This window comes from Orycteropus afer, unplaced genomic scaffold (genome assembly GCF_000298275.1).
Source record: "Orycteropus afer afer isolate SDZICR_OR568_19922 unplaced genomic scaffold, OryAfe1.0 scaffold00188, whole genome shotgun sequence".
Taxonomy (NCBI): domain Eukaryota; kingdom Metazoa; phylum Chordata; class Mammalia; order Tubulidentata; family Orycteropodidae; genus Orycteropus; species Orycteropus afer.
The window spans coordinates 6166030-6178096 of NW_006921775.1; the positions used below are offsets into that span (position 1 = coordinate 6166030).

The 12067-nt window shown below is 37.4% G+C and overlaps 1 protein-coding gene across 1 annotated transcript in view; it reads right to left on the reverse strand.

The window, feature by feature from the left end:
- Window positions 1–12067, reverse strand: part of TFDP2 (transcription factor Dp-2) — a 135821-nt gene that overhangs the window by 62446 nt on the left and 61308 nt on the right. The window contains exons 3-4 of the mRNA XM_007947535.2: window positions 6027–6148; window positions 4373–4420 (exon numbers count right to left, since the gene is read on the reverse strand). Of these exons, the coding sequence (XP_007945726.2) occupies window positions 4373–4420; window positions 6027–6148 (170 nt within the window). The remainder of the gene's footprint in view (window positions 1–4372; window positions 4421–6026; window positions 6149–12067) is intronic.

Below are 12067 nucleotides of genomic sequence, written 5' to 3' on the forward strand. Positions count from 1 at the left end.
ACCCACCAGCCACTCCTCGGAAGGAAGGTTGGGCAATCCTACTTCCATAGTGATACTGCCTCAGAAACCCAAGGAGGGGTCACTATGAGTCGGGGTCAACATGACGGCACATAACAACAACAACAACAACAACAACAACAACAACATGCCTGTGGTTATAATTCCTGTTGGGAATGGGTTGCCTTTGTCATGATAATGAGACAGCATTTGTCTAGACTGTGTTTTAAGCTAAACTCATGGAGATATAAAAGCGATTAAACAAGCAAGGGAGCAAGCAAAGACCAGGAAAGAGAGATGCCACACCACATGGAGATCTTCACAGAACCAGGGAACAAAAGCTGAAGAGACAAGGACCTTCCTCCAGAGCCAGAGAGAAAAACTTCCCCTAGATCTGGTGCCCTGAATTTGGACTTCCAGCCTCCTAAACTGCAAAAATGAATTTGTTTGTTCAAGCCATCCACTTCTGGTATTTCTGCTATACCAGCACTAGATAACTTAGACAGCAAGCCTAAAAATACCTGACCCAAAACTAATCTTGCCTGCAGCTTTGCTAGCTTGTTTTGTCAACTCAAAACTGACTTGAAGAGAGCAGCCAATAAGAAATCTATTACCTCATGACAGAATGAAAATGACTGTGTGCCTCCTTAATTTTAATTTCAAGAGGTCTCATAGGTATATTAAAAGGTCAAATTTTTAGGTTAACTCTGTAATGCTAACTCAATAACCATTAAGTACTTTGACACCATGGAAATGCATATTCATTAAGTAAAAAATTATAACTTATGTCGAAGCCTCTGTAAAATCTGCAGTCCTCAGGCATGCTTTTCTACTTGCAGGGGAGAATGCTGCCAAAATTTGCAAATTGTTTATTAAATCAGAGTGCAGTCAAATACTATGTTATTCTTTTGAACTCAATCAGTTTATTTTTTTTTTTAACTTATGTATCTATAGGAAATGTGGTTGAAATACACAGAAAATGTTCATTGGTTAATAGACCTTCACTGTCTCCCTCCCTGTATGTAGCCTTTGACCATTTTAATGTTTAATGATGCTATCTATATGCTCATGACATCACCACTTGGATAACTAATACAGCTTTTCAAACTTCATGTGTGTGCAATAAAGCTCACTCCTAATTATCATCAAAGTGATGGCATCACCAATCACCCAACTGTTCATGCCCAAAAAAACTGAAAAATCATCCTTAATTTCCCCCTCTTCTTCATTCAATTTATCAATAAATTCTGTAGGTTTGACCTCCAAAATGTATCTACTGTTTACCATGTCTACTGCCTGGTCACTGCTCCCTCCCACAGACGCCTGATCTCCCTGCTTCACTATTCACTTCTTAGAATCCACTATCTACCCAGTAGCTTGTGTAAATTAGATCATGTCATTTCCCTGCTTAAAACCCTCCTTAGATCAAAAACCAAACTCCCTCATGACTTTACAAGGTCTTTCATGATGCGACCCTGGCCTGCCTTTCCGTCCTCACCTCATATCACTCTTTGCCTTTATCACTATCCCTAGTCCATTATACTACTCCAAGTACATAAAGCTAATTCCTCACTGAGCAGCTTTGCATCTGCTGTCCTCTTTGCCTGGAACCTTCCCCCACCCCACCCAGCCCTGGCTACTTATTTGCCTGGCTTCTTGACATTCTTTAATCTCAACTCAAATGTCACCTCCTTAGACAGTCAGTCCCAGACATAGCTACCACCCTTCCAATACTCTCTACCTATCACCCTTTTCTTATCTTGCATAGCACCTGTCATAATCTCTAATTATTTGTTTATTATCTTCCCTAGAAACATAAACTGCTCAAGGGCTACTTTATTATTATCTCTGGTACCTAGAACATACAACACTTAGGAGATACTCAACATGTATTTGTTGAATGAATGAAGGACTTCATAAACATCACTGTAACAATACACAAATATAAATTGTACAGATTTTGATTAGCTTTAGTCATGTTGTTGTTGTTATTTGCCATTGAGTTGCACCCGAGTCATAGCGACCCCTCCTTGGGTTTCCAAGGCAGTATCACTACGGAAGTAGATTGCCCCATCTTCCTTCCGATGCCTTAGTCATGTTGTTGTTGTTGTTATGTGCTGTCGAGTCGGCCCCGACTCATAGCGACCCCTCCTTGGGTTTCCGAGGCAGTATCACTACGGAAGTAGGATTGCCCAACCTTCCTTCCGAGGAGTGGCTGGTGGGTTTGAACCGCCAGCCTTCTGGTTAGCAGTCAAGTGCTTTAGCCACTATGCTACCAGAGCTCCCGCCTTAGTCATAGTATATATAAATAAACTGAGTTTTAACTTTCTTCCAATTAAAAAAAAAAAAACCCACTGCCATTGATTTGATTCTGACTCAGAGTGACCCCCATTGGGTTTCCAAGGCAGTAAATTGTTACAGAAGTAGATTGCCTTATCTTCCTTCCCCAGAATGGCTGGTGGGTTTGAACTGCTAACTTTCTGGTTAGCAGTCAAATGCCTTAGGCATCACCAGAACTCCTTCCATTCCAATAGGGAAGGGAAAAAGAGAGAGAGTAAGGTTAAAAGAGCATAAAGGAAGAACGAAGCACCAATGTGCTCATTTAGAACAGAAATAATAATAATAAAAAAAGACATATAACAATCTTTGTGGTTTGATGGGGAAATGGTCCATTACAGAAAAGTTATATCAGAAAATAAACAGAAGATCGTGAAAACCACTAGGAAAAAAAGCTATTGAACCAAACGAAAAAGGAAAAGTCAAAGTAGTGGCTATACCAACACATTTAACCTATTAGCACTTTTACATGTGATCTTTACAGTTTGTTCTCTTCTGAAAGAGTGAAAAGAATTTTGTTTCCTTTACAATCATCTATACTGGTGGCACAATGGTCCCACCAATCCCAACATCCCATTTTAACAGAGGTTCGAACATTGCTAAGTACGTCTATAAGAACTGCTATTTACAAGGATAAATGAAAAGAGATACCAGTGAGCTTAAATTAAAAAAGGAATTTCCATAAGAGAGAAAAGAACATTTCATCATATATTTCAGTTTCTTAGCATGATTTTATCTGTTCAAAACAATTTAAACAGTTAAGACGCAAGAGGCAAAGAATAAAGGCCATCAAGGAACAAAAGCAGTGCTAGTGTCAGTGCAAGAAAACACACATTCTTTATTTATACACTCAAAGTCTTCATCCTGAGGCTATTCATTTTTATTTTAGACAAAATTCTAGCACACTTGGCCATCTAGTTTGCACAGCAAACCAGAGATGGCAAATCAGAAAATATGGAAGACAAAAAACTACTTTATTGAGAACAGATCACCTGACAGGAGGAAAGAGACTAAAACACTATTTAAAAAAAGAAAGGAAGAAAAGAAATGACAAAATCTTAAAATGAAAAATAAATTTAAAATGCACAGATGACAAAGTTATATTTACACTAGGGACAATCTAAGAGAGCTCAACTGCCCCTGAGCAATCTCGTTATTTACACAGTGCAGCACTGATATGGCTCCTTGGGGGACTACAAAGAATATTGAACCTAAGTTTACATAATGACCCTAAGTCCATAGTTTTTAACACTGCGGTTTCTGACTTGGTAGGCATTTATGTTATTTAACAGACCACAGTTGATTCTGATCGACATCCAGAATTGAGAATCACAGTCCTAATATTCTAAGGCAAGAAAACTCATTACTTAACCCTTTCATGACCCAATTATTTTCTGTTGTGAAATTTTTGTTGACACCATATGTCTTCATTAATACAAGGCATGCTGAAACAAGGAGCATTTCTGAAATTCTGTTATGAAACAGATTTTCATACATTATTATGTGCAACACCCAGTACCTCTGAACTCTGGGAGTTAAATCATGTAGGACATGTATATACCTCTGGACTTGAAGGGCAGGAGTAGTGGGATACTGCTCCAACCTTCACTTGACAGATGCATACAATTTAGGACTCCTGACAATGCGGCATTTGTGGGACCATGGAATCACTGTGAGAAAGGTAACTTCCAAATAATGCACAGGAACCCAGAAATATACTTACAAGGCTTATCTCCCAGTAAAAAAGCCCCAAAAGAGAAAAGTTTTACAAAATCACACCTCCAGGATGCATCACCTCATACAATACCCTGTAAAAATAATCATCTATAGCACATTTCTTCCTTTCAAACAGTTATGGCTGCATGTACTGTCAGTGGGAAAGCGGCTGCTCAATAAACCCCAGAGGTGGAAAAATGTAGGTGAGTGCTGTATGTCCCATGGGTCATGAAAGGGTTAAACTAGACTATAGTCTAGGCATCAAACTCCCTTCACACACTAGAATCTCCCAAATAAAATATTTACTTACACTTACACTCACCTTTCTGAAAAATCAGAGTCTATAAATTCTCTAGCCCGTTTTCTATCACTAAAAAGAAAAAAGATAGCATAAAAAGAACACATATATAAACACAATTTTCTTTCATGAATAATTTATTATAATTTGTCTTTCCATACTGATTGTATCCAAACACAACAACTAACAAATATAAGAGATACATATATAAAGTAAAAATTTTATCACGGGGCCAAGAAATCACAATACAATATTGTCATAGGTTAAAATGAGCATAACGAATCTTCAGAGAGGAAAACACTGCAGATTTACAAAGGAGAAGAGAGAGAAGAATTCTGTTCCCTCTGGAATGACTGATTACAAAATACTAGGTAATCATGCCACTCCCAATATAAAGCACAATCAGGACTGAAAAATACCCAAACTCTGGTCACTTTGGGCCAACACTACAGGCACAGGTTTGACTCTCACATTTTCTTTCAAGGCTTTTAAGGCTATGCTGAAATCTATCTTCTAAATGTAGATGAGAATTTTTATAAGAACTGAACAAAGGCCACAGAATTATAGGTGATCTTGTCACTTCCTCATATTTGATAATGGAAAAGTATGTGTATATACATATCAAATTCTTCTGCCTCTCTTGTGTTTATATGGATTAAAGCACTTTGCCAGGATTAGTTAATTAATTTGTTATTTCTTAATTCACTTAATAACCTTTAAGCAAGGAGATGCTTACTCAGCCAGGATTTATTGTCTGCTTGCTAGAAGTTACAGGTGTAAGTCAATGATAGAACTACCCGTACAGTATGTCACCAGGGAAATAATTTCAAATTGAAGACAAAATGAGGTTCTGAACCATTTGCCTTACAATTTTTCTTCCTCCCCTTTATGGAAAGATAAAGCACTAAAATTACAAGACATGGAGAAAGGTTGGGTAAGAATATTTGATATGCAAAGATGAAAAATGTAAAACTATGATGCTAAAAGTTGCAAGTAAGTAACATAGGAGTAACTGATTTAATTTGTCCAGTGTTTAAAAGAATCAAGGGAAAACAGTGAGATTTTTAATATGTTTGGCCTCTTTTAACTACTTCTTTTCTTGGTTTTTAAGGATATAAGAATTCATAGGGAAAATTCTGATTACAGTAATAATTAACATGTTTCTTATGTGCTTTAAAATAATAAAATAGTTTTTACATCTCCAAAGCAACTGAAAGTTGTAATCATAGCAAGTAGTCTCATTTCAGGGTTGAAAAAAGTCAGAAGATTTAGTTAAAATTTATCTCAAAATGGTTGCTCCAGAAATGATTGATATCTAAAATGTAAAGTAAAATAAAATGTGTCTTTAAAGAAAACACATTAGTGTTTAAGAACTAGACTAACATAGGAGCCAGTTAATACACTTAGCTAACTAAAAGGTTGAAGGTTCAAGTCCACTAAGCAGTGTCTTGGAAGAAAAGCCTGGCAATCTATTTCTATAAGTACCCTTCAGAGTACAATTCTACTTTGACACACACAGGGTGGCCATGAGTCAGAGATGACTCGATAGGAACTCATTTATCTGTTTATTTGATTTTTAAGGTTAATGCAAAACAAGAATGGAAGACAAGATGGTGAGAACAAAAAAAAAGGAATAACTTTAAAAGTTTTTAGAAATAGTAAATTACTACGGTCTTACCCTGGGACCCAGCCAGCAGCCTCTGGTATGTGTGTCTGAGTAACCATTGCTGGTGCAGGGGTATATGGACTCCCAATCAGAACACTTCCTGAACTGGTTAGTCTCTGTGGTGTGCTTATAATCTGTAAAGTTAGGAAAAAAGAAAATAATACTCTTAGCTATTGGGAAAAGGCTACAGGCAAAAAATAATGTTGATTGTTAATTTACACACAAAGAGGAAATCCTGCTGCTTAAAATGCACTTAACATCAGCAATACCTATGATTCGCTTACATCCTAGGATCCTGAAGCACAAATATCCTGAATACTGACATCTAAATGAGGTCACAATGCAGGTTACGGCAGGTGAAGAACAATTTGGAAGGATTAAGTTGGCCACTGGCAATATTTCAAAAATCAGGAAAACGGAAAGCTTTCTTTCAAATTATGGAACCCAAATGCAGCAGAGCTTGATTTACTGGAACAAAGGTAACAGCAAATCAGACTTTCCCAGTCCATTATATACACAAAGACACTATGTACTTTGGATTACTGTATAAAGTGTATATAATCTATAATAAGATGCAAATATTTCAAGAACATTTCCTCATGTCATTATTCTTTAAGACATTTAAGATCATAAAATACTCCACCATGTGGATTTATTATTTCCTTATTGTTACACTCACTTTGTGCACTGATCTTGGCCTATATTTTTATTTCCTAAGTACAGACTCCAGAAAGGGAACAAAATGGAACTATGAGTACAGACTTTTGAAAAAGGATCCTTGATATGTGTTACCAAACTTTCCACGTCTTCTTATAATTTTCATTAGTGAACAGAACATGTTTTTTTTCCAAAGATGTTTGTTGTTGCTATGTGCCCTCAAGTCAGACCCGACTCATAGCGACCCCTCCTTGGGTTTTTGAGGTGGTATCACTACGGAAGTAGATTGCCTAACTTTCCTTCCCAGGAGTGGCTGGTAGGTTTGAACCGCCAACCTTCTGGTTAGCTGTCAAGTGCCTTAGGCACTATGCTACCACAGAGCTCCTCCAGAGATGTTTATAATAATACAAATTACCGATTTGGCAGCCAGCGATGTTGTTAAAAGTATTTACATTAAAAAAAAAAAACATATAGTGAATGGAGTTACTAACGAAATAAGATTGGCCCTGAAGCAACTGCTGAGTACACAGAGGTTTTCTCTATTTTTGAATAGGGTCAAAATCTTCCACAATAGTAAAGCGTTTTGTTTTTTTTTAAAAGTCCCAATTAAGAGATAAGAGTATCTGTATGAGCTACATAAAATTTTAAAGAAAAAATAGCTCTTAAAACCAAAGAAATCATTTTTATTTCTGCCTTAACCATGCCAAAGTGTGAATTCACTCTTTTTTTCCTAAGGGCCTGTAACATGTTTCTGCAGCCAGAGTCTAAATTCAATCATTTGTTCAACCCTAATGTATTAAGCCTATTAAGTTAGCTGTTAACTTGTTTCACATATAATCAAAGGAAGGACTCAAATACCATTTCATTTGCAATGTGAAGGAAACAGTCTAGTAATAACCTCTGAATTATAAAAACAGTTTAGACTTAGTTACTAAAGTTCAATCAGTATTTAGTCATTTATTAAATATTTAAGAATAGTTGTTTGTGCTTAGCCTTATGCCAATTTTGGGATAGGTGAACAAAGTGGTTTCTTTGTTCACTATATGCTAGAAGAGATTACATAAAATTGAGTAAGAAAATATACCATAAACAGTAAAGTTCTCACCGATCACTACATCCATCACACATCCAATTGGTCTCTTATGCTGATCTTGGGTACTGACAGCTTGAATATCTGATCAGTCTGGTCTACTTTATCCCTAGACTAGGGTCTCCAAAGAGCAATCCTAAGCATTCTAATTTACCCTTGAAACAGACTGTACTATCTATGCAATATTCTAAATCAATGAATCCTTTTTTGCATCTCCTTGTTCTTAGTAGCCTACAAGCTTATCATTTTCACCTGATTTAAAGGGTAAAGTAAAGAAAGAAGGGGCTAGAGAAAAATGGGATATTTCTATGGAAAATGACTAAGGAAATGAACTGTTCTACTGTCTACGTGTTTATTATCTTTCTCAACATCAGATTGTTAGTTGATAGTCCTTGCTGATCTGAGAGTTACTTTCTAGCAGCACCATGTTCCTTTCTCCTAGCACAGGCTCTGGTCCATAGTTTGCCCTTAATATACATTTCCTGAATGAACAGATTGGAGGGATAATAAACTTTAATTGAAAGAACAAGTCAGAAGTCCATCTGAGATGCACTGAGCTCCTAAGCAAATATACTGGCAATGAGCCTGAAGAGATGAAAACAAAGGAAAGTCAAAGGATTTGAACAACCACTGAGTACAGGAAATTTTGTTTATATGGGTGATGAGCTGGACATGCTTTATAATCCTGACCCTTAATTTTGAAATCTCTTAAGAAAACTACAGGTTAAAACATCCTTCTAATATTCAGTGAATCTGAGTAACAAAAATCAGCAATTACTTTACATTTCAGAGTTCCCTCCTAAACAACAACAAAGACACTTTTAATACAAATGTAATCGCATGAATTCTCTGACAACAGATGATGGTTAGCTGTGAAAATCAGAGCAACCCAACCTCATTCTGGAGATTTTCTGCCCTCAAGCAACACAGCCTATGTACTACTGCCACCTACAGTAAAAAAAGCCAAAAAAAGTGCATGTATTCTGAAGGAAAAAAATCATCTACATAACAATAAAGTGCTATATTAAAGGATTTCCTTCTTGAGAAAATTTCAGCTTTTCACAGTAAGAAGCATATCATTTTTAACATTTGAAATAAAATAACCATGATCAGGAAGTAAAATTATAATCCAGTAGGCTACAATCTCACTTTCTGAACTCAGATGCTAAAAGGGAAGTTTTTAACTTTCACATCTCTTTGAGAATCTAATTAATTATTTACATTTTAAAAAAAATAGTGAATGGAGTTACTAACGAAATATGATTGGCCCTGAAGCAATTGCTGAGTACAAAGAGGTTTTCTCTATTTTTAACAACAAACAAAACAACTCATCTCTCCAGTGGGGTAAAGACAAACCCTTGAAAATATCAGAGATCCAAGGACTGCACATTAATAGCTCTGGATTAATGAGATTTTTATCGTCTCTCTCACTGCCAGCAAGTCAATGCTGATTTATATTGACCCCATAGGACAAAGTAGACAGAACTGCCCCCTAGGGTTTCCAAGGTTGTAAATGTTTATTGAAGCAGGTTGCCCAGATCATCCGTCTTTCCCCCTTGGAGCAGCTGGTGCGTTTGAGCCGCTGATCTTCCAGTTAGCAGTTGACTGCTTAACCACTGTACCAGGAGGGCTCCTTTTAATGTCTCTAGTCTGCCCTAAAAAGGAGCCCTAGTGGCACAAGCGGTTAAGAGCTCAGCTGCCAACAAAAAGGCCGGTGGTTCCACCCAGCAGCTCTGTGGAATAAAGACCTGCTTCAAGATTATAGCCAAGAACTCCATGAGGCCGCTCTATTCTGTTACATGAGTCACTATGAAGTGAAATCAACTTGAAGGCAGCACTTGACAACAATAGTGCCCTAGAATTCTAGTTTGCTTTGAGCAAACCACATGGTGTTTTTGTGTCCCAGACTCTTTGTCTAAAAATTGCAGGAGCTGGACTACATGGTGTCTTAAGATTTCTTCTAGGTTACTGCTCTAGAGTTTTCAGCATTTAGAGTCCTGCTCAGACTGAAAAGCTGTTGTTGTTAGGTGCCATCAAGTCAGTTTCCACTCATAGTGACCCAACGTACAAGAGAACGGCACTGCCCCGTCCTGTGCTATCCTCACAACTGTTGCAAAGCTTGAGCTCATTTATTGCAGCCACCGTGTCAATCCATCTTGTTGAGAATCTTCCCCTTTTTTGCTGACCCTCTACTTTACCAAACATAATATCCTTCCTCCAGGGACACCTGCCATTTCTAGTCCTCTTGTCCTCATTCCCAAGACAGAACTAGATGAAAATGCTAGGCTCAGGGCAGTTTAATCCTTTTCACGTTTTCTATTCCTTCAAAGGTTTGGTTCAGTGGATGATGGTAAGGTCAAAAAGTAACTCCAATGTGTGTGTATTTTGCTTGTGGCCACTGCCATCCATCCATTCTAAACAGATATGATCTCTTGTCCCACCTGCAGGAGAAAGATGAGGCAGTTTGCTTTCATAAAGATGTATAGCCTAGGAAACCCTATGGCACAGTTCTACTCTGTCCTACAGGGTCACCATGAACTGGAATTGACTCGATGGCAGCGGAGTTCTTGTCCTACCTGACAATACCATTACTCATTACAGGTCTACTGTTACTATATGGTAGACAAAAAATAATTCTTTACTTGACTGTTGATGGGAGCTTTAGATGACCAGCTTCCTGACTCTGTAACTTCGAAAACTACTATTCTGATAACACTGTCAGCTTTTTTTGCTACATATGTGAAAATATCTCTGTGAAGAACTTGTATCTGCTACTCTACATTCTCAGTGAGGCCAAGGGATCTGAAGAGTTGAAGGTGTGAACTCCGGGTAAACAGTGATAAGAAAGGGGAAGCACCCTCAGAATAAAATAGTTATTGCTAAATTAGTTTCTGCAATCACAGAATGCAATTTGAGATTTATTTTTTCCTAGGGGCCATTTGAAACTTCTACCTATCATTATAATTTGACTTCCAAGACATGTGAAGTTTAAAGGACAGGAGAAAAAGGACTGTAAGAGAAGCAAATCAAATGGGTGAGGTTTTATTCAATAATTCCCTAAGTAAATAAAAAATTTCAAAAATTATGTAGTTATTTGGAAGAAAGATTGGGGTTGGGAGACAATGTTCAAAAAAAAGGGAAGAGGAGAATCTAGAATGGCACATGTTGGGGTCCTACAGCAATTAGGGAACCAAAAAGAAAATTCTAATTCCTGCTCTAAGAACTCAGAACTGTAAAAAACACCTCAGAAGTAGGAAGATGAATTAAGGCCTTGGGCTGGCCTGGTTTAAGGGAGACCCCAAATCTCTCCTTCTAACCTCTGTTTTGCTGATCCTGAGGTTTGCAGTAATTGAATTCGTAGTATACTTGACCAGTGACTATTGTCAGAACTGAATAGTGTATGACTTACATGCATATTAGTTCAAATTAACCATTTCTTTATAGATTTAGATCTTTGGGAAGAAAAACTAAGTTTCCAAAAGAGAAATTCAAATGCGAGCTCTGGAGTACCACAAAAATATAATAGAAAATAGTCTTTCAAAATAGAGGAGTACTGTAAGGACTAGATTCATAAAGCTGGGTATGTTTTGTTTAATTTTGGTGTTTATGTAATACTCACATTTCAAAATAATGCCTTAAAAAGAAAACCTCACTGCCGTCGAGTTGGATCTGACTCATAGCGATCCCTCCTTGGGTTTCTGAGACAGTATTTCTACAGAAGTAGATTGCCAACCTTCCTTCCGAGGAGTGGCTGGTGGCTTTGAACTGCGAGCCTTCTGGATAGCAGTCAAATGGCTTAGGCACTACGCCACCAGGGCTCCCACTGCCTTAAAGTCAGGTGCTTTATTTCATTTGCACTTCTGTACTTGCTAGCAAAGGGTAAACGCTTAGCAAATGTTTGAAAACAAACTACAAGGTACCTTGAAATGGGAACATTTCCCTGATACAAGTCTCTGTGACTATAATCTTGAAATACTGACAGTAAATTGTGGGGAATCATTAGTTTGAATTCTGCAGATAATTAACAGTTCTCAACTGACCAAGGAAAATGGCTTTCTATGCCTAAACAATTTAAGATTTCCTGAAACAATTATGTATGTTAGGAGATATTTTTGTCTAAGTAACTTTGCATTTAACGTAGTCCACAGCACCGTCGTCATGGGCGGGGGTGGGGGTGGCGGTGACTACTCTGCTGCTCCATAGAGAAGATGAGAGCACTGAAAACAATATTGTTTAACATGTTTAAGTACTTTTGGCAGTGGTAGATGAGGCCATTCAAATTAGGTATAGTTTTTTTTTTTTTTTT